The sequence below is a fragment of the Limulus polyphemus genome, unplaced genomic scaffold, assembly GCF_000517525.1.
Source record: "Limulus polyphemus unplaced genomic scaffold, Limulus_polyphemus-2.1.2 Scaffold308, whole genome shotgun sequence".
Classification (NCBI taxonomy): domain Eukaryota; kingdom Metazoa; phylum Arthropoda; class Merostomata; order Xiphosura; family Limulidae; genus Limulus; species Limulus polyphemus.
The window spans coordinates 635,238-654,396 of NW_013665918.1; the positions used below are offsets into that span (position 1 = coordinate 635,238).

Consider the following 19,159-nt stretch of genomic DNA (forward strand, 5'->3'; position numbering starts at 1 on the left):
TCTTCTAGAAAAAGAGCGCATAAGCTTCTGGTGTTTTACCAGTTAAAAGACTTTGTAATAATAATGATAATTTTTTGGTGGGCCATTCCATGGTTTGGGCAACCTTCTCAAAATATTGGAAATATTTATCAACTTCATTTTCATTAAATGGTGGTATTTTAACATATCGATTAAGTTGAAAGTTATCATTTTGCCTAATTTCTTTTTCGGCTTCAATGTGAGCTTTTTCGGCCTCGAGACGTTTATTTTCTCTTTTAACCTGCTTGTTCTTTGTCGGCTTCGATACAAGCTTGCTCTTTCTCTTTCTCGGTTTCGATACGAGCTTGTTCTTTCTCTTTCTTGGCTTCAATACGAGCTCGTTCAAGCTCGAGTTGTTTGAGTTTTAGCTGGATCTCTAACTTATCTTTATCACTCAACCCTGATTGACTAGTGGGACACTAGAATATTCTTCTAATGCTTCTTCAGACAACAAATCATCATCGATTAGTATTTCAATAATACACTTTTTGGTTATTTTTTCTCATTGATCTTTTAACTTCTAGTTCTAAAATGTTGGCAATTTCGAGCAATTCAGTTTTGTTATATCTTTCTAGTTTTTCGAGGGAGGGTGATTCAAGAAAATCTTGATAATCAGACATGATCAAATCTTGTTGCCACTGATAGATATAAATTGAATTATGATATAAATTTTAATTTAGATCAAATTTTGTCTCTGATTCAGATCCCAGATGAGCTCCTAATTTATTATGTTACATATTACAATTTCAAATAGCCTAAATCTGAGTTAAATTGTAATTAAGATTTAGTAGTTAAGTAAATGCCGATATGTATCCAATTTATGATATTTGCCAATAGGATTGATATACACAGTTTTCTTTGTTTTATACAAGTATGTTTTAATATACAAACAATAATACAATTTACAATATCAGTTATTATAAACAGCTACTACAAACAATGATCTATATACAAAAGTTCCAGAAACTTACAAGCAATACAAATTCTTCTTTCTAGTCTGGAACTTCCTTAATATCTTATTCAGGATTAGCGAGTTAATTTTGAGTTGACGTAGGTACAATTTTCTTAACTGGTAGCTAGATAGCTCTGTGAAATTCACTGATCACACGCCGAAATTTCCTACCGGTGACGTTAGGTAATGTTTTCGTAAAAGTACTAATGTTCGATGTGAATCAACTGAAGTTGAATGATTTGTAATGTTCGAAATTTGTAAACGTTTCTGGTCAATATATCTGAAGTTCACGATTAATAAGCGTTAATCACAATTATAGCTTACGAAGTTTATGGCCCACCAATTACAGCAATCCAATAATACATGCTGCTTTTTTGGCGCGTTGCGTTGGTTATATTTATAAGTGTGTGAACAGTTTCTCGAAATTTCAGTTTTACACTAGCGTTTACGTATACACATATATTGTTGATTCTTACACTCGAGAATTTTCTACAACTTTAGAGAATTGGCGGGAGTTTCGCAATACATATTTGACAGTTATGTATATTTCTAAGTATAAATTTAATTTAAGCAAACATCGATTTTAAAATAAATATATAATAATAAATCCGTCACACACACAAGAACACCTTGTTTTATGAATCAACTATTTCAACTTGACTGTTATATTTTGAAGATATTACTTGCAAATATAGTAGATTGTCTTTAGCAATTTAATAACAAAAGATAAATCAATAAATTTTACATGTAACTGGCCATTTATACATATCAGTCGAGCTTTCTCTTAGCTATACCTTGTTAGTATTCAGGTATTATTGCTCATAAATGACTAATTTTTCCTGTCGTAAACATCCTGAGAGTATAAAACAATACACGAAACTCACTTTCATAAGGATATAGATATTGTTTAGACTGTAATTTCTATGCTAGTGGAAAGATGAAAAAAAGTACTGTCTTCCTAAGGGTTTAACTGTCAAGAGTACTTTCTGCACTTTGCGTGCCTTTATCTTCGAAATTTCCGTTACACATACTAGACACTGGTAAAGGTAGCGTTATGTAAGTGCTCATTATTTCGTATGGGCAAGGGTGACAGGAAACACATACCCGCTCACGTGACATTCAAGACAAGGCTTTAATAGCACCGCCGCGTCTTAGGTTATTTGTTTAGGGATTGACAGTAGCTTCTAATGCATTTCTCTATTCTCTGATCTGACTTCACGACACCTTCACGTGGATCACTAGTTTCAGTCCCTTGAGCTCCATAAAAGAAGATATAAAACTGAAGATTTTACTGGAAACGATCGGGCTTTTCGGTATTGTAGGTTGTTGATGTTCTTGTATAGTTCGCTCCACACCCTGTTTGCTCTGTAACACAGCTAAAGGTTAATGTCTTAGTTCAGTGTGTATGTAGATTACTTCCAAGATGTGTTAAGCCACCTGTCTGTTCTAAGTTGCATAAACACAATGAAAAATAATTTTTTACTCTTGGGACACCATATTTTTTTGATGGTGTATAAGTAACTGGACTTTACATTGAATTATTTTTTAAATTTACGTTTTTTATATACCAGGGTAAAAAATTGTATTCAAACAAAAATCTTTTTATTCAGGTAAAGGTATCACTGATTTGTATTCTTCAATTACGTAGTATCTTTTGCTCTTTTTGTAAGTGGAAGCCGATAGAGAACACTCAAGAATAAATGCCATGCACTTAACGACATGCACTTAAACAAACAAATATCTTCTCAGTTAGATATCATGGACTGAACTATTCAGAACCTTTGTGGATATGAACACTGTTTAACTGTTCCTGTAAGGGCACTGTTTATGTACTATACCCCAAAACACAATTAACATAAATTTAGAATTATATACGAATTAAATCTTTTCATGGTTGTTATAGCTTTACACTTTTATCTAAGAATATTCAAAATATCTGTATTCTAGAAAGTACGGTAGAAATAGGTCGGTTTGATATATAAATATGCCATTAAACGTCATTCATTATCGAATGTTGATAATTTTAGAAATATTTACAATGTGTACTGTAACATAATATTACTAACCTTCTTCTCTGTTCTATTTCTTTACATTTATTTTTTACGTATATAGTTCTACGTTTAATTAAACTTGTACGTGCACTGGTCAAATAATTAAGGAATAATCAAAGTTTTCACTACTCTAATGACTGTTATTAAACACTTTCACCGGAATCCCTGAGCTTATTGTTGTCAAAACAAGTGTGATTTGATCTTATATGTGTATTTCAGTACTTTTGTGTAGAAAAGTGGAGGAAGCACAGTGTATTATCAATTAACGGTTTGAACTACAGCTGATGTGTTAAGAGACCGTTATTAACAGCGAAACATACTAGGATCCCAACGAAGACGTTTCCATGACATTGGGGACTATAGAGTGACTAGAAGCTAGGCACACGCAGCAAGTCACTGCAGACCGGCTACAATTTTCACACACAGTGGTCTCGCTTTCTTCTCATCAGTATCGTTGACCAGTAGTATGGATATGGTCCACGAAACGACAAAATGACCGTTATTTGATCCATGTGCTCGAAGCAACAGACCTTTCCAACTGAAGCAATAGTTCAAAACAGCAAGTTGATGACAAATGAACCTGTAAACGGCCAGACAATGATGTGGATATTCTTACTTATCGTCACAAAACAGCCTATCTTCAGTGGTGTCAAGAAAACAAGTATAAATGTATTGTTCACGGTGAATCGCGCTTCACTTTGCAGTCAGATCCGAGCTATTTACACATCTGGAGATTACTCAGGACCAGATCCAACTCCAATTTCACCATAGAAAAGCAAACCAAAGAGCATACTGATTTGGGCAGGAATAAGTATGGGTAGCCACAATGACCTTTAAAAGCTGAAACATGGCACTATGAATGCCATACAATATAGGAATGCAATCATACAACCACTAGTGTTGCCATATGCAGGAGGTACAGTTGGTCAGCACTGTATTCTGGTGAAGGAAAACGTACACCTTCACCGTGCTTAGCTAAAAAAGAAACTATCAAGCGATTGAACTGGCCAACATATCACCGTTCTATAAAACTAACGATTCTTTAGTTATTTGAAACACTGTGCGAATAATGAATCATTTCTGTCGACTGCTGCAACATAAGCAGACACATTAAAAGTAATGAATGTTGTTCCGGTTTCAAAGAAATTGAACAGTAAAAGTGTAAAAGTGTTTACAAAGAATTACATTACATATTAAGTTTTATGAAGGCCAGTAAAACAAGCACCGGTTATTTTTTTAAATCAGTATGTTCATAATTTCCATAAAGTCTCTTTCCTATCTTTGTATTATATTTTATTTTTAAAGTATGTTTGAATGAATACATTTGAATTAGCATAAAGATATGCTTTCCTTAATTATTTTTCGTACACAAACGTAACACTAAAAATATTGTTGGTTTGAAATGACATTTAGGTTGCTTATAGCCACAAAAAAGTAATACAGTAAGAACAATATACATTATTAGCTTTACTCATTACCGGGTTGATTTTAATTTCAGTTTAAGTAGGTAGCTTGCTAATCAGAAGTTAATATTAATAATGAAATTAAAAGTATTTAAATTTAACATTTGTATTAGTAAATCCAATAGATGATTACAACTAGAAAAATCTTGTAAGAGAATTGCTACGAAATACGTTAAATAATGAAAGAAATGCAGAATAATAACTGCTTAATTCATAATGTATTGAAGAATTAATTTGGATTACTGCGAAATATTATCAACTTTCTTTTAACCAAAGGACTGATTTCCTCTTTAAGGTAACAATCTAGCTTGTGAAATCAAATTCTAAATTGTCAAAGCACGAATTTTTGTTTTTGTAACAAGGATGATAAAACATCGCAAAAAGACTGATTGCAATTCTAAAAGCATTGCTCTGAAGTAGCCAAAAGTAGGTTTCCGGTCTAAAGGCATTGGTCTTAAGTAATCCAAGGTGGGTTTCCGGTCTAAACGCATTGCTCTGAAGTAATCCAAGATGAGTTTTCGGTCTAAATACATTGCTCTGAAGTAATCCAAGATGGATTTCCGGCGTAAACTGTTTGCTCTAAAATAGTCTAAGGTGAGTTTTTGGTACGAAGAGTGAATAATAGCAGTGTAACTACATTTTATTTGTTTTACACTGCTTCCAACGAGGTCTAGCACTCAGTATCAGATCTTAAAGGTTTAAACAGTCCTAGCTATAAAACTAAATACCGTCCGTAAAAGCTCTCACACTGATAAATTCAACATCATCAAAGACACTAGATTTTCTTGTTCCAAGCTTACGGAACTGTGAAACCTTTTGGCAGCAGTATAAACACATTTTGCCTCAAATAACATTGAAATAACTTCTACCATTCCTTTCTTGCTCTTCAAACAAAGTACACAATACTTTAAGTAAAAGAAGTTCTAAATACGGCAAATATATAAAGAATTGACTAAAATATTCACAAAATAAAAAATTAATTTCATTTAAAAAAGTGAAGCTATAAATATATACATATATGAATGTCACACGTTGCACGATATACTTCAATGAAATACGAGCACAGATGCGAACAAGATAGATTTTCCTATCAGTTTATGATAAAACCTAACAAGCCAAGGAAGCGATGGCCTGACGTCATCATCATGCTAGCTGCGGAGAAAGAGCGGACCGATAGTGTCTTGTATGTAATAGAAGCAGCCACTCGAATAATATCAAATGAGTGAAGCAGAAACCATTAAGGAGTTGATAGACGTCAGAGAATTAGGTGCAGCTGAACAATAAATAAACTCATCCGGCTCTTATTAACTTCATCTTACTTTCACTGGCAATCTGATTATCGTGATAATAATAATGTTTTGGAAATTATGAGAAAGCTATATATACATACAGCTAAAAATATGAAGACTAGTCTTGTTAAAATATATTTAATTTTACACATTAACCAATGCATGAGACGAATAATAATGAAATTAAGAACTATTAATATCAACAGTATGTGATTCCGAGAAGCATCGAGGATGCGAACAAAAATATATGTTTGTTACATAAGAAATAGAATTGCCTTGTTGACAAAAGATTTAGTCATATAAAACAATAATTATAAAGAAAGATCAAAAAACAGAACTAAAATAACAAAATTAAAATTAATGAAGCATTATTAATTTCAGTTAATAGGGAAATGAAGCTCTCTTTTCTCTGTCTTGTGGATTTTGTAAAATAAAATAAATTAAATGTAGGTGGGATTCGAATCTTCGTTTCTCTCCTACGACTAGGTGAAACTTGAGCCTTTTTAATTTAGTAAACGCACAGGTGCTCTGGTCTTGTTTCGGATATTTTCTGTTCCATTATTCCGTTCCATAGACTTTACAGGACGGTAATTATCAGAATTATCAAGCAACGTTAGCCTGTTGTATGGTTTAAAAAACATTAAATAGTGAAGCTTGCCATTTGATAATAATACGTATGCGAAATGACTTCACAGTTACAATAATAATAATCTATATTACACGATTTCTTTTCTGAACATTACGGGTTTCCAGTAAGAGGAGTGTATAATAATATTTCGACTTCCTAGTTGTATGTCGCTGCCCACTAAACCTATCGATCAGTACCAAAGCTCATCAGGCAGGCTGGGTTACAACACACAAGTCTTAACTGAAATAATATTTCCCTCAGTCGTTTCTGGGAAAACAAGTCTTAGGATGATGAGCGCCTTGTCAGCTCTAATTGTGAGGTAATGTTGCACAAATATTATTATTATTATGCGATTCTTTAACAACTAAGGTGTTCTACATCGTGAAACTTGGTGTTTCATAAATGAAGTTTCACAAAAGACTAGTACTGCACGTAAAGTTTCTTCGTAGCATGTGTAGCTTTGTGCCTAACTACGAATAAACAAACTCTTTGTAGCGAGGTACGGCTAACAAGGTATGGTGAAATGCTATTATAACTTTTTACGAAACCCATATTAGTTAGGTAAAGAATGATGTGAATTAAATTATCATAGGTATTACAGTTATGTTATATTACATATATATTAGCAGTAAATGTTAGATTGCCTTTAAAGTTCAGAATTTTTCTAGCGACCGTATTACTGATCTTAGTTTATACAAGAACAATGTGAAAACATTTACGTATTTACTCTAAGTGTTTGTTTTTGTGTTTGTAGGCAATACCATCATTGATTTGGATTAATAAATGCATCAGTTCCCTGATTCAAACTTCGATAGTTTAGCAGTAGTTTTATAAACGTTTGTACAATTATATGTAAATATTTTCAGGTGTGTTGTGTATCAGAGTAAAAAATATTAAAAACAGTAGAATTCATAGTAATTTCATAAATGAACTTCCAGTTTTAATTGTTGGAAATTATGTGTGATTAAATAAATATTTTACACATTTATCATAAACTTGAAAAATGATAATAATCTGACAGATTAACATTTCAGATAAAATATATTTGAATATTCAAACGACTAGTATTATTTCCATGCACTCCTGTTTCAGTGATTTTTCTACCATAACATTAGATAAGTTTAAAAATAAAATTTGACGAGAAAACTAACACTAAAAAATCTGACACTCTCTAAGCGTGTTTAATTGTAAGTTTATGAGACCACTTGAGTTTGTTTAGAAATGAGGTTAATTTATATTATTTATCATTGTTATTAATTTCTTGTCTTTCAGTTGATGATGATGATCAGAGTTTCACTGAGAAGACCTTCTTCTGAAAAGTGTTTATGACTGTGTCTCTTTGTTTGCCTCAACAATGGCACGTATTGCTCATTCAGGGTTTCTTCATAGAAAAATTATAGCAACTTTCCAATTTGTCGTAGAGAGGGCGCTTCAAACTGTCATTTTTTGTATCTTGTTTTCCGCCCACCAACACGATCATTCCGTAGGTAGCTTTGCTATAGCATTTGAAAACTCTGAGATTTTCAAAATTGGTGCAGTTCTTAGTCCCGGTGATAACACTGATTACTTTACCCAAGTTATCGAAAACATTTCCAACGAACATATTCTGCCGCCAGGGTACTCTCTTTACGCTGAAACTGTACCTATGAACCCTAACCCTATTCGTACAGCCCAAAAAGTGTGTACAGTTTTAATAAATGCCACGGTAAGTTACGATTTCATAACTATTTTTGTGTATGAGCTTTTAGTTTTATTGAATTGAATACATTAACAATTTTTATATTATTCTTCGTTTAGATAAGTTATATTAAACGTAAATAATGTCGTACGATCAGAAATACTTCGTTTCTTGGTTGAAATATCGATCTGTTGTTTTTCTCTCTGAGCTTCCTTACAATACACAAGAACAAAAATTAATACCATGTCAGAGGTGCTAAGCACACAAAGCAAAATTACCTTCAGAAAATTGAAACAACTGGCAGTTATTTTGTAAACTGGATCGAGGATCAATTTGTCTATGTTTTTATTGTATGGTTCATTTAACAAATTTCGTTTCAACATAATTTACAATAATAGGCCCCATGTGATCGAGGACAATATTATAAACTTTATTTTCTTCAATAAATCTTTTACACAAACAACTTCTAAGTAAGTACAAAGAATAATAATCATATTACAGTAAACTTAAGATGGGTTTGAGTTGACAGACACATTAAGTTATTAGCCCAACCTGTTCATCTCACAGATATGCAACACCTGGTTTTAAATTTTATTAAATCTAAATTCGTTTTTTTTGTGCAAAAACAGTGAAAATGTTTTTTGCTTATATTAAATTTTCTGCATTTAACTACCTAGTTTTTTGTTGTTGTTCTTGAGAGAACTTTAAAGAAACTGCTTTAACGCAGCGGTTTGCCTATTGTTAAGTTACTGATGTGTTAATCTTTCAATTTAATGCACATTTTTTCAGAGAGATTACTGGTCTTCCTCAATCAAAATTTGCTTTATTGCACAATAATAATAAGTATTAACCTTAAAACTCCTTACGTCATACAGACGTGGTCACAAATAATTTATGTTATCTACTGTGCTATAAACTTGAATTAGTTGTAAACATAAAAAGTGAATGTTTTGTCAACTGTAAACAACACTCCAGTAAACTAAAGTCCTAAACATCAGGCTCAAACATAACGTCTAATGACCGAAGAGGACAACGTTTTGGTATACATACATACGGCATCGAAAATGTTAAACAAATAACGACTTAGGGCAACAAGACTCTGTAGCTCTAAAAGTGTGCTTCAACACTAATTGTTTATTTTTCATAGAAAAATCAACGCACTTATGGCAACAATACTCCGTAACTCTAAACGTATATTTTTCTGTAGACCAACACACTTCTGGCGACAAGATTCAAAAATAAATAACTAAACAAGTAAAACACTTATTACGACAAGTTTCAAAAGCTTTAACAGTATGCTTCAACGCTAATTGTTTATTGTTCTGTAGACAAATGTGTAATTAGATTAATAACAATACTTACAGTGAGAAGTTTCAAAAGCTTTAAGCTAATTGTTTATTGTTCTGTAGACAAATATGTAATTAGATTAATAACAATACTTACAGTGACAAGTTTCAAAAGCTTTAAACTATGTTTTAACGCTAATTATTCTGTAAACGAATAAGTTATTATAAAAACTGTTTTAAATTAGTTATAAATTTGATGTTAACTTAATTATAAAAACATCAAAATCAAGTTTATTTTATAATTACTTACAAACAAAAAGGATAAAATAACCTACTTTATAAAGTGAAGTAGCATAAAAGTATGAAGAAGAATTAATATTCTGAAATATTAACTCATGTAAGGTTCAGTCTGTAAGATAGCTGACAATAGTCTGAAAGCAAGAAAACCTGATATACTGTGAAAACACAGAATAAAAGTTTTGATTTACAGTTCACTCTAATGCTAGGCGAGTGTAATCTCAACTTAACAGTGTGGAGGATTCATCAATTTACTCTGTCTGACAAACTTACTGACAAAACCGCATAGTTATTCCACTTACCAATTTAGAAATTTCACAAGCCTGAAAGGTGAATGAATTTTTTTTTTAGCATTAAACATTTTGAGAAATTATTAGCACTTATTGAGACATGAGCTGATTGTTGGCTGCATACAATCAGATATTTTATTTTTCAGTCAACAGCGACTGTTTTTAGTCTTCATGAGAAAATAAATTTCAAAGGACTTTTCCAACATTTTAGGAAGTATAAAACCAGCTCTGTTCTCAATTTTAACATTCCAAATAAACAGTAATAATCTGTAAAAAAACAAATTGAAATTAGCAGGTTTTCTTTTTTTGTTTTTATTGTTGCAACTTTCGTGGAATGACTGGACTTTCATGAAAAAATGTTTAGTTATATCTATTTGCTAATGTACTTAAATAATAACAGGAAAGTTAATATATTACCAAGAACAGTCTGTTGTCCCTCATCATTTTATACGTCTTCACAAACGAATGAAACAGAAGGCGTGTAAAAGCACAAGTGATTTCTTTTCCGCCCAGAGTTGAGCCAGAGTTGATTATTTTGCACTGAAAGCGGAGGATCCTTATAATATTTCCTTTAGAGTTATTGACCGTAGGTAATATTAAAGCTTGTATTCCTTGCAATTTATAAAAGTGATTTTTTTCTATTTGGAAATATTACGCCTGACCACACTATTAAATTATATCTTCCACAAAATGTAGATTATGACTCTTAACAAACAAACACGTTCATAATATTTATTACGCAACCATTGTCGTTATGCAGGATATATAATCCTTTCTCTTGTATGATCAGAAAATAACTGCGATTTACTAAGCATATTCCAAACAACAACAAAAATGAAAAGTTGATTACTACTTTCATTGATTAAATAAAAATTTACGTATTGATGAAAATTTAAGTATTATGCTTCTTATAATTACTTTATCAGAAATAATATAATGATAATTTTACTAGGGATAATTTAATATATTTTCTATCAAGAAAGGTCCTCCAGTGGAACATTTATTCATTTACGGAGTTACAAAGCTAAATTATGGGTTCGATTGTACGTAGTGGACAAAGTGCAGATACCTCATTGTGTAGCTTTATGTTAAAACATAACATTAACACACTATTAGTAAAGAATCTGGTGGTTAGTTTATCAAGACGAATGACATGGTAACTTTAACAGTGGTCCGTTAACAGCTATTTATAGGGATTATATACTTATATCCTACATTCAAGCACAATAAAATGTTATCTTTATAAGAGTATATGAAAAATCACTATACGGTTTAATGAAACAAGTGATATTTAGAGATAAGACGTATTCGCCCAGTTTGTTCATATACGATTCTATGGTACAGTAAACAAGGTCAGAGTAATTTTTATCACAAGATTATTCTTATGATGATAATGTTCACGCCAACTATCGTAATAGTTTTGTAATACCAATACTGGATTCTGTATAATGCCAGTTTCTTGTAGATCTATCGTCAATATTTGTATACATCCGTGTCACAGTTTTTGAAAACGTGCAAACTTGTTTTAATTGAACGAAGAGTTTTTTAGCAGTTCAATATTGTTTCGCAAAGTAACGGCTCAATGTTTCTTATTGTTTGCTTTAGGCCTAATTGTAAGTTTTTGTTTCTATTTCTATGTTTAGTTTAATTTCAGTGTTTTTATGTATATTTTGTTTAAATTTTCATTATTTTATTTTCTATTTATGATTGCGAGTATGTAATCTTTTATTTTCATCTTGTTTCGTTTTTAATTTAGAAAAATAATCTATTTTAATAGCATTTAATATTTCAATTTTTATTATTTCACTTCTTTTTAAATGTTAATAATTCAGTTACAGTTTCCTTTGTTTCTGTCACAGTTAAGATTTTAAGATATTCGTATTCTAATTCTTCAAATTACCTTAAGCTTAATGTAATTACTTTATGTTTTGATAAGAATGTTAAAATTATATTTGAAAATTTAGCTGTTGGACTCCACTTAAATATCGTTGTCCAGTACTGAGCTGTAATTACAAAAACAAGTAAATAATCGTGACAGAATGAACATTATCTTTTTCGCTTATGATTTTGTCATGTTCTTTCGAAGAATTTACATTACGGAGTCGTTATTCGTGATTCCAACTGTGAAACAAGGAAAACGCCTCAATCCTCAAACCACCAGTTAATCATATTGTTTTAATCACCGTCATGATTAAGTTAGAAAATCTTACGTGCTAGATTATGATAATTATTTATAAATGTGACATTAGAAACTTGAATAATTAATAATAACGTTCAATGCTTATGGAAAAGGACTCGAGTCTGTTGAATGAGTGTACATATCGAAAAATGATACAAGTGGGCTGAAAATAACTTAACGGTTTTGAAGACTTCTTCTTTTTTGTTATTTTTTTGTCTTTACAACAATGATCGATTAAATTACTTCAGTTTTATGTGAAACTAAGCTTTTTGATATCAAGTTTAAAGCCCAACTGATGGTCTGATTAACCTATTGCCCTAGACCGCTAATCACTCATCATTTGCTTTAGTTAAATAGTAATATGATATAATTGGATAACTAAGTCATACTAAGGAACAGTTCAATCATTATTTAAAGTCTTATTACTGCTTCCATATTTGCAAGTTTCTCACGTGAATTCGGAAAAATCTCCTGTCGTGGTGAATCTCAATCAACTTTGTAAACACTATGTGAACTGCTAAATTACATTTGCTGTTTTTTCTGAGAGAATTTCTTATCTAAACCAGGTAAATTTTAAAATCTATGATTTACTTTCAAAATGCATTTTAACCGATTTTTACATATTTTAACGTTATATAAAGAATTTAGCTAAAGCAAGTGCTTTGACTACTTCAATATGATCAAACCAGCTAAGTTGTGTATTCAGTTGAACGGAACTAGTTGAATGAGTTTTCATTTTGTATTTACTGAATGTTTTGTATCTATAAGAAAGTTCCAAACACTTAAGAATTGGAGATGTTTTACTGTTAATACTGAATGCTATATAATGTGAGAATTTCAAAGTTCCAACACTCACTGTAATAAATAAACGAATGATCTAGCAGCATAAAACTTACTCGTTGAATCGTGGTGTGATGGATGATAGAAACTAAAACATGCCTATTCTGTTAAACATTTCGATTGCTTTAAAATGAAAAACAACCCTCTTTCACGTATGTCCTCCAAGTGTTTGCAAAATAAAGAAATGTTTAAAAAATTCAGTAGCTTCAATAAGTTGAAAATCAAATTAATTTTTTAGGAAGTATTGTATCAGTTATATTGATAATGTAATCTTATTTTCTTTAACCGTCATAGGATAATAGGATTTAGTAGGAAGAATATAAGTTTTTCTAAATTGTAACTGAAAATGTTCTCATTCAATTTAATTTGAAATTGTAAAAAAAACTATTCTTTATTTGCATTTTAACAAAGTACCATCAGTCTTCATTGTGATTATATTAACTAGACATAATTGGAATAACTGTTAAGCTTCTTAAGTATCCCACTGAACAATAAATTAAAACTTTAGTGTTTTGTGTTATTATATAAAAGAAGGATAGTATTTAATTAAACTGTCTTTAATATTTCATTATTTTAAGAAAGCTATTGGGTTTATGAGAATAAAGCAACAATTTTAGTAAGTTATCATAAAACAATGTTTATATTAGTATGCTTCAATTATTAAAAATGAGAAATATCTCTATTTATATGTTTCGGGCATCAAAAATAAAATTATATCTTAACTGGCATCATTATAATCCTGAGAGATACTTTCACATTTTGATTAACACAGCAAAGTTGAGTAGCTAAATGTCTTATTATCATAAACAATATCTGTGTCCAGAATGTTTCAACTCCCACAAGTAGGTGATACACTTCAACTTGTAGAACAATGTATTGAAATACTTAAATCACCACTAAAAAGTTTTATAGAAATTTTTTATCAACTGTTATGATCTAGTTGGACTAAGACAGAACATGAAAACGTATATTCAGATGTAAAGTAGTAAATAAGACCCATTTAATCCGTTTTAAGTTGTTCCTAATGAGTAGCAAGGAACGTATTCTGTCTCTCGTTATATATATATATGTATATATATGCACCGCAACTTTCATATCTCTGTCGATAGTACGTGTTGTAATGTAACTTATATTTTCCTTTAAATGTGTGTAATCAATATGAGTATCTAGTTGGTTTAAATGTAAGCGTATTTTAGGTATATGCCGTGATCATCAGTCATCCTAACTCTGGAGAGCTTTCTCCAGCCGCTGTATCGTACACATGTGGTTTTTACAACATTCCTGTGATTGGAATCAGCTCCAGGGATAGTTCTCTGTCGGATAAGGTAAGTTATTAAATTTTATGCATTTCGTGTCCCCTGAAACTCCTTCGCATTCAAATTAAGCCCATGATTTTATAATAGTTGTATTTAGAAAGATTAGGTTTATTTTTCGGTTAACATCCTACTCTTATAAATGGAAACCCAGTTGAAATTATAAAAAAAATGTTTTTAATATATATCTAATGTTTAAAATAAACTTGTAATCTAAAACTGAACTTTTTAGTTGTGAAAAAGAAATGAAATAAATGTTTTTTTACGTAAAATTATGTGACTTTTTTGCAATGAAGAAAACAAGTAATTCCTCTTTTAACTAATTATCTTATGCACAGATCTACAAAGGGGTGAGAAAGAGCAGATTCGCATATCTTTTTAATGATATATTTCCAAAGAACGTTTTGAATACGGATTTTCAAGACTTTGTGATGAGCCAAAACAAAACAGCTGTTTTCATAAATATTGAAAAAACCCAAAGACTTAAGTATTCGATAATTGAACGAATTTGATATATGCTCATTTAAAAATAGATACAAAGAAATGAAAAATAAATTCATATTTAAGTACAGTGTAAGTACGGAAAGTCATTTAAACTTTGTCAAAATGATGATTAAGTTTGACTTACCAATAAATTGTGAGAAACATAATATTTTCCTATAGAATATGCTCTTTTGCTTCCTTAGTAGCTTTATCAGCGATGTAACCACGAGAGAGGCCTCTTCAGCCATGTTAGTTCTCCTCTTGTGTAGCTCTTCCCTAAATCGGTTAATAGGCCTACGACTCTCTAAGTGCACATATAAATAGAAAAAAGAACTCATTGGAGCTGCATCGGAGAGATAGCTTCAAACTGTTATCTGTTAACCTGTTAATGGCATCTTGAGACAGGTCAAGCTCTATTTCAGTTAATGTTTGAGTCGGATGATTCTCTTTCGAAACCGTAAACTTTACTTTTACGAATGAGAGTTTGTCCTTATTAGCTTGTGGTATGATATTGGAGACTGTTGTTATATTAATAGCTCTGCAAAGCGAGTTTCTATGCCTCCTTGGTGAATATTGGTAACTAGCTTCTTCAAAATGTTGTGTCGTTTAACAACATTTCTTTTCGAAAAGAGTGATCATGTGCCTCTCCAGTCATCGATCGAATTTTAAAGGTATTTTACCAACCTCGTTTGCTTTTATATGCAGGACAAATGCTTTTCTATCACGTGACTTCCGTTTTAGAGTAACCATCACATTAACAGGAAAACGGTAGGTACCTTGCAAGCGTTTGTATAACCTCTAAACGACTCTCTTTATTTTGTTAAGTTAACACTAATTATTATTTCTTTTCAGAGTTTTGTTTCAATTTTTCATTTAGCACTGGACATGAAATTAACACTTATCTCACAAAGTGCTCAAATTCTCTTTGCTAGTTCTACAATAAGTTGAAAGGTGTACCAATGTAGTCTTAAGACAAAAAGTATCTAAATGATATTTAAAATGTTTTTTTTTACATTTGTTAAATTGAACAATAAGATAAATTCAGAAAGTAAATCACAAGTATTAAGTATATTATTGTTGCTGCTTCTCCACTTATTTCGAGTTTCTTTACTGTACATAATATTTTTCGCACTGAATATGGATAACATTTCGAACAGACGTTTAGCTGCTATTATAAACCAGCTCAGCTGACGTGTTCTGATATTGAATTATGGCTCTTAAACAGTTACTTTGTGGCACACAAAAGAAAGATCTGTAATACTTTTGTGATATAGGTCCGTAATGGACTAAATGGGAGAAATGTAAAAAAAAAAGAAAAATTCCAGAGTGTAATTTTTATCACAATTTTGTTTGTTTGTAGTTAAGCACAAAGCTACGCAAAGGGCTATCTGTGCTCTGCCCACCACGGGTATCGAAACCCGTTTCTAGGGGTGTAAGTCCACAGACCTACTGCTTTGCCACTGGGGGGTCATTTCTCATAACTATTCCTATTGTTACCTTTATTGTTTTTTATGTTTCACCAGTTAACTACACGGTACCTTCGGAAAGCGTGCATGTTATCGGGTTTTATTAACGTGATGTATTTTTTCTTGCGTGTTTCTTTCACGTATCAGCAACTAATGTACTATAACAAACACTTTACATAACACAACTTTTCACTTCGAGAAAGCTAAGACATTTATCTGTAATAAATAATATAAGACGTTGTTAAAATACTTTAAGAGTTTGTTGTTAAGCACAAAGCTACATAAAGCTGTTCCCACTACGGGTATCAAAACCCGGTTTTTAGCGTTATAAACCTTTAGACTTACCGCTGAGGAAAGAATATTTGTATGATCATCAGTTCGGTCAAACCGAAAAACATTAGCATAGTAGTACAGGTAATATATGGTGTATGTAAATATATGGTGATAGTTATTGGATCATCACCACTCAATTTGCATATGAAATCCTCAATGTTATTCAGTGTTTTTTTTTTTTAAGTGAGCAGTTAGAATCGAGATTTCACTAGAAAAAGTAAGAGTTCACGAACCTTCAATGTTTGCTTGTTCTAGAATTTTAGCACAAACTAAAATAAAGGGCTAACTGCGCCTAGTCGTCCCTAATTTTGAACTGATATACTAGTCAACAGCGCCAACCGCCAACTCTTGGGCTACTTTTGTCTGACGGAATAATGGGATTTGATTGTCACTCTTATAGCGAATCCCCAGCCCCAAGGTACGGAGTGCATGTTTGCAACAACAGACGCGAACCATGAATCTTCAGATTAACATCTCGGACATGCTAACTATTAGGTTCACACTAATCTTAAGAGAGGAATTGTTATTATTATGAAAATTAGTGTCGGAGACATTTTATCTGATTACTCACATCCATATCAACTGTGAATAATATGCTGAAGGAAACGGGCGTGCTAATGTGCAAAAGAAACCTTAATAAGAGTTGTGATGTGAATTTAAACTGCTTTTCTGGCATAAACTCCATCGTCCAGAATTTTAATAATAGTTCGTAACTACATGGCAGCTCATCCACTGTTCATAAAGAGTTTTATGTTGATAGATTACATGGGCCCCCAGTGACACAGAGGTATGTCTGCAGACTTAGAACGCTATAATCCGGGTTTCGATACCCGTGGTGGGCAGCGCACAGATAGCCCATTGTGTAGCTTTGGGCTTAATTACAAACAAACAAACACAGATTACATGGACGGACTGCAGTTCACAAACATATAACAGCTGTGAATGTACGAGATTCCGATAACGAACGATGAAAGTAACACTTGAGTAATGAGACTCATTGTCTGTGTTGATAGGTTTGATGAGAACACGGAAAACGCTTTGGATATGACTGTAGATGAAGTGTCATGTTGTGGTTCTGTTTTGTTTATACTGATGGAAGACTATCATAATTCGCCATGCCTTACCTCACTTTGTGCCCATCACGATCTGAATCCGACTGAACTGCATTTTTGAAAGATGCTTGGGGGACAGAAAGGGCAAAGACCCATTAGTTATATAGTATGGGGAGAGGCAGTCTGCTTCACTAGGTCTTTAGGAATGGCTGGTGGAAAATATATGCGACAGATTATTGCTAAAGGTTGATGCACTCCTTGTAAATAGAATTTCAATGTAAAATCCATCCTTTTCAGAGTGTGCTTTGCTAACGTGTTTGCTAATATAATGTGTACTGGAAATGTGAAACACGTGTATTTTACATATAAACACGTTTTAATCATGGAACTGTTAAATGGCTAAAAACCTAATACAGTTTAAAATATTAGAAACATCAGAATGTTATTTAGAAACCTAAAAATCAAGTATAATCACAGTTCGGAGATAAGTACATAGAAATCAACCTGTGTTCTGTTTAAAATTCCCTAAAATGAAGTCGCCTTTACATAGGAATTTATTCGTTTTTTGGTCCGATCACAGATGGCAGTTCCGTGTTCGATCTGAGTTCGGGAGAATCTTGACTCGTATTCCAGATGGGACATATAGAAGAAACATACTGAACAAACTATAGATACCTTCTTTAAAATTTTATCCTGTTGAACGTTTTTGAAATAGTCTATTACTGATTAGCTGGGTAGAAACTATTAAAGCTTTACTTTCAAAATTCATGACAACATTTTCAGAATTTATTAGTGTTATGTATTAGAATTTCAAATAGTCTGAAATTGAGTTAACTTGTAATTTAGATTTAGTAATTAAATTGTACTTTGGATTTAGCAGTTAAGTAAAAGCCAATATATAGTCAGTTTATGATATATGCCAAGAATATTGATACACAGAGTTTCCTTTTTTACACAAAAATATTTTAATATACACACAACAGTACAATTTACAATAACAGTTATTATAAATAGTTATTACAAACAAAGATTTATAAACAAAAGTTTCACAAACTTACAAGCAATATAAAGTCTTTTTTCTAGTCTGAAACTTCTTCGATATCCGATCGAGGGTTCACGATGAGAAAGTTGATTACGAGTTGACGTATGTATAATTCACTTAACAGGGAGCTAGCTAGCTTTGTCCTTCTTTATTTATCAGCTACACACGCCGATTACAGGTCGAGTTTCTTTTACCGCTGAAGTTATATAGAATATTCGTAAAGGTACAAAAGTCCGATATGAATCCACTGAAGTTAAATGATTTATAATGTTCGAACTTTGTAAAAGTTCCTGGTCAAATATCTGAAGTTTTCCGATTGACGAGCGTTATAACAATCACAGTTATAGCTTCCAAACTTTCTAGCAAACTAATAATAAATACTCTCTTTTGGCGCGGCGCGTTGGTTATATTTATGGGCGTGTGGATGCTTTCTAGAAATTTCAGTTTTACTTAACAATACACAAGCAATTACGTACACACATATATTGTTGATTCTTAC

The 19,159-nt window shown here is 31.8% G+C and overlaps 1 protein-coding gene across 1 annotated transcript in view; it reads left to right on the forward strand.

The window, feature by feature from the left end:
* Positions 1-6,701: 6,701 nt before the first annotated feature.
* LOC106457255 (glutamate [NMDA] receptor subunit 1-like) overlaps positions 6,702-19,159 on the forward strand; it is a gene marked incomplete at its 3' end in the record, with an annotated part of 66,701 nt that continues 54,243 nt past the window's right edge. The window contains exons 1-3 of the mRNA XM_022383102.1: positions 6,702-6,720; positions 7,674-8,106; positions 14,168-14,296. Coding sequence (XP_022238810.1) covers positions 7,756-8,106; positions 14,168-14,296 — 480 coding nt within the window. The remainder of the gene's footprint in view (positions 6,721-7,673; positions 8,107-14,167; positions 14,297-19,159) is intronic.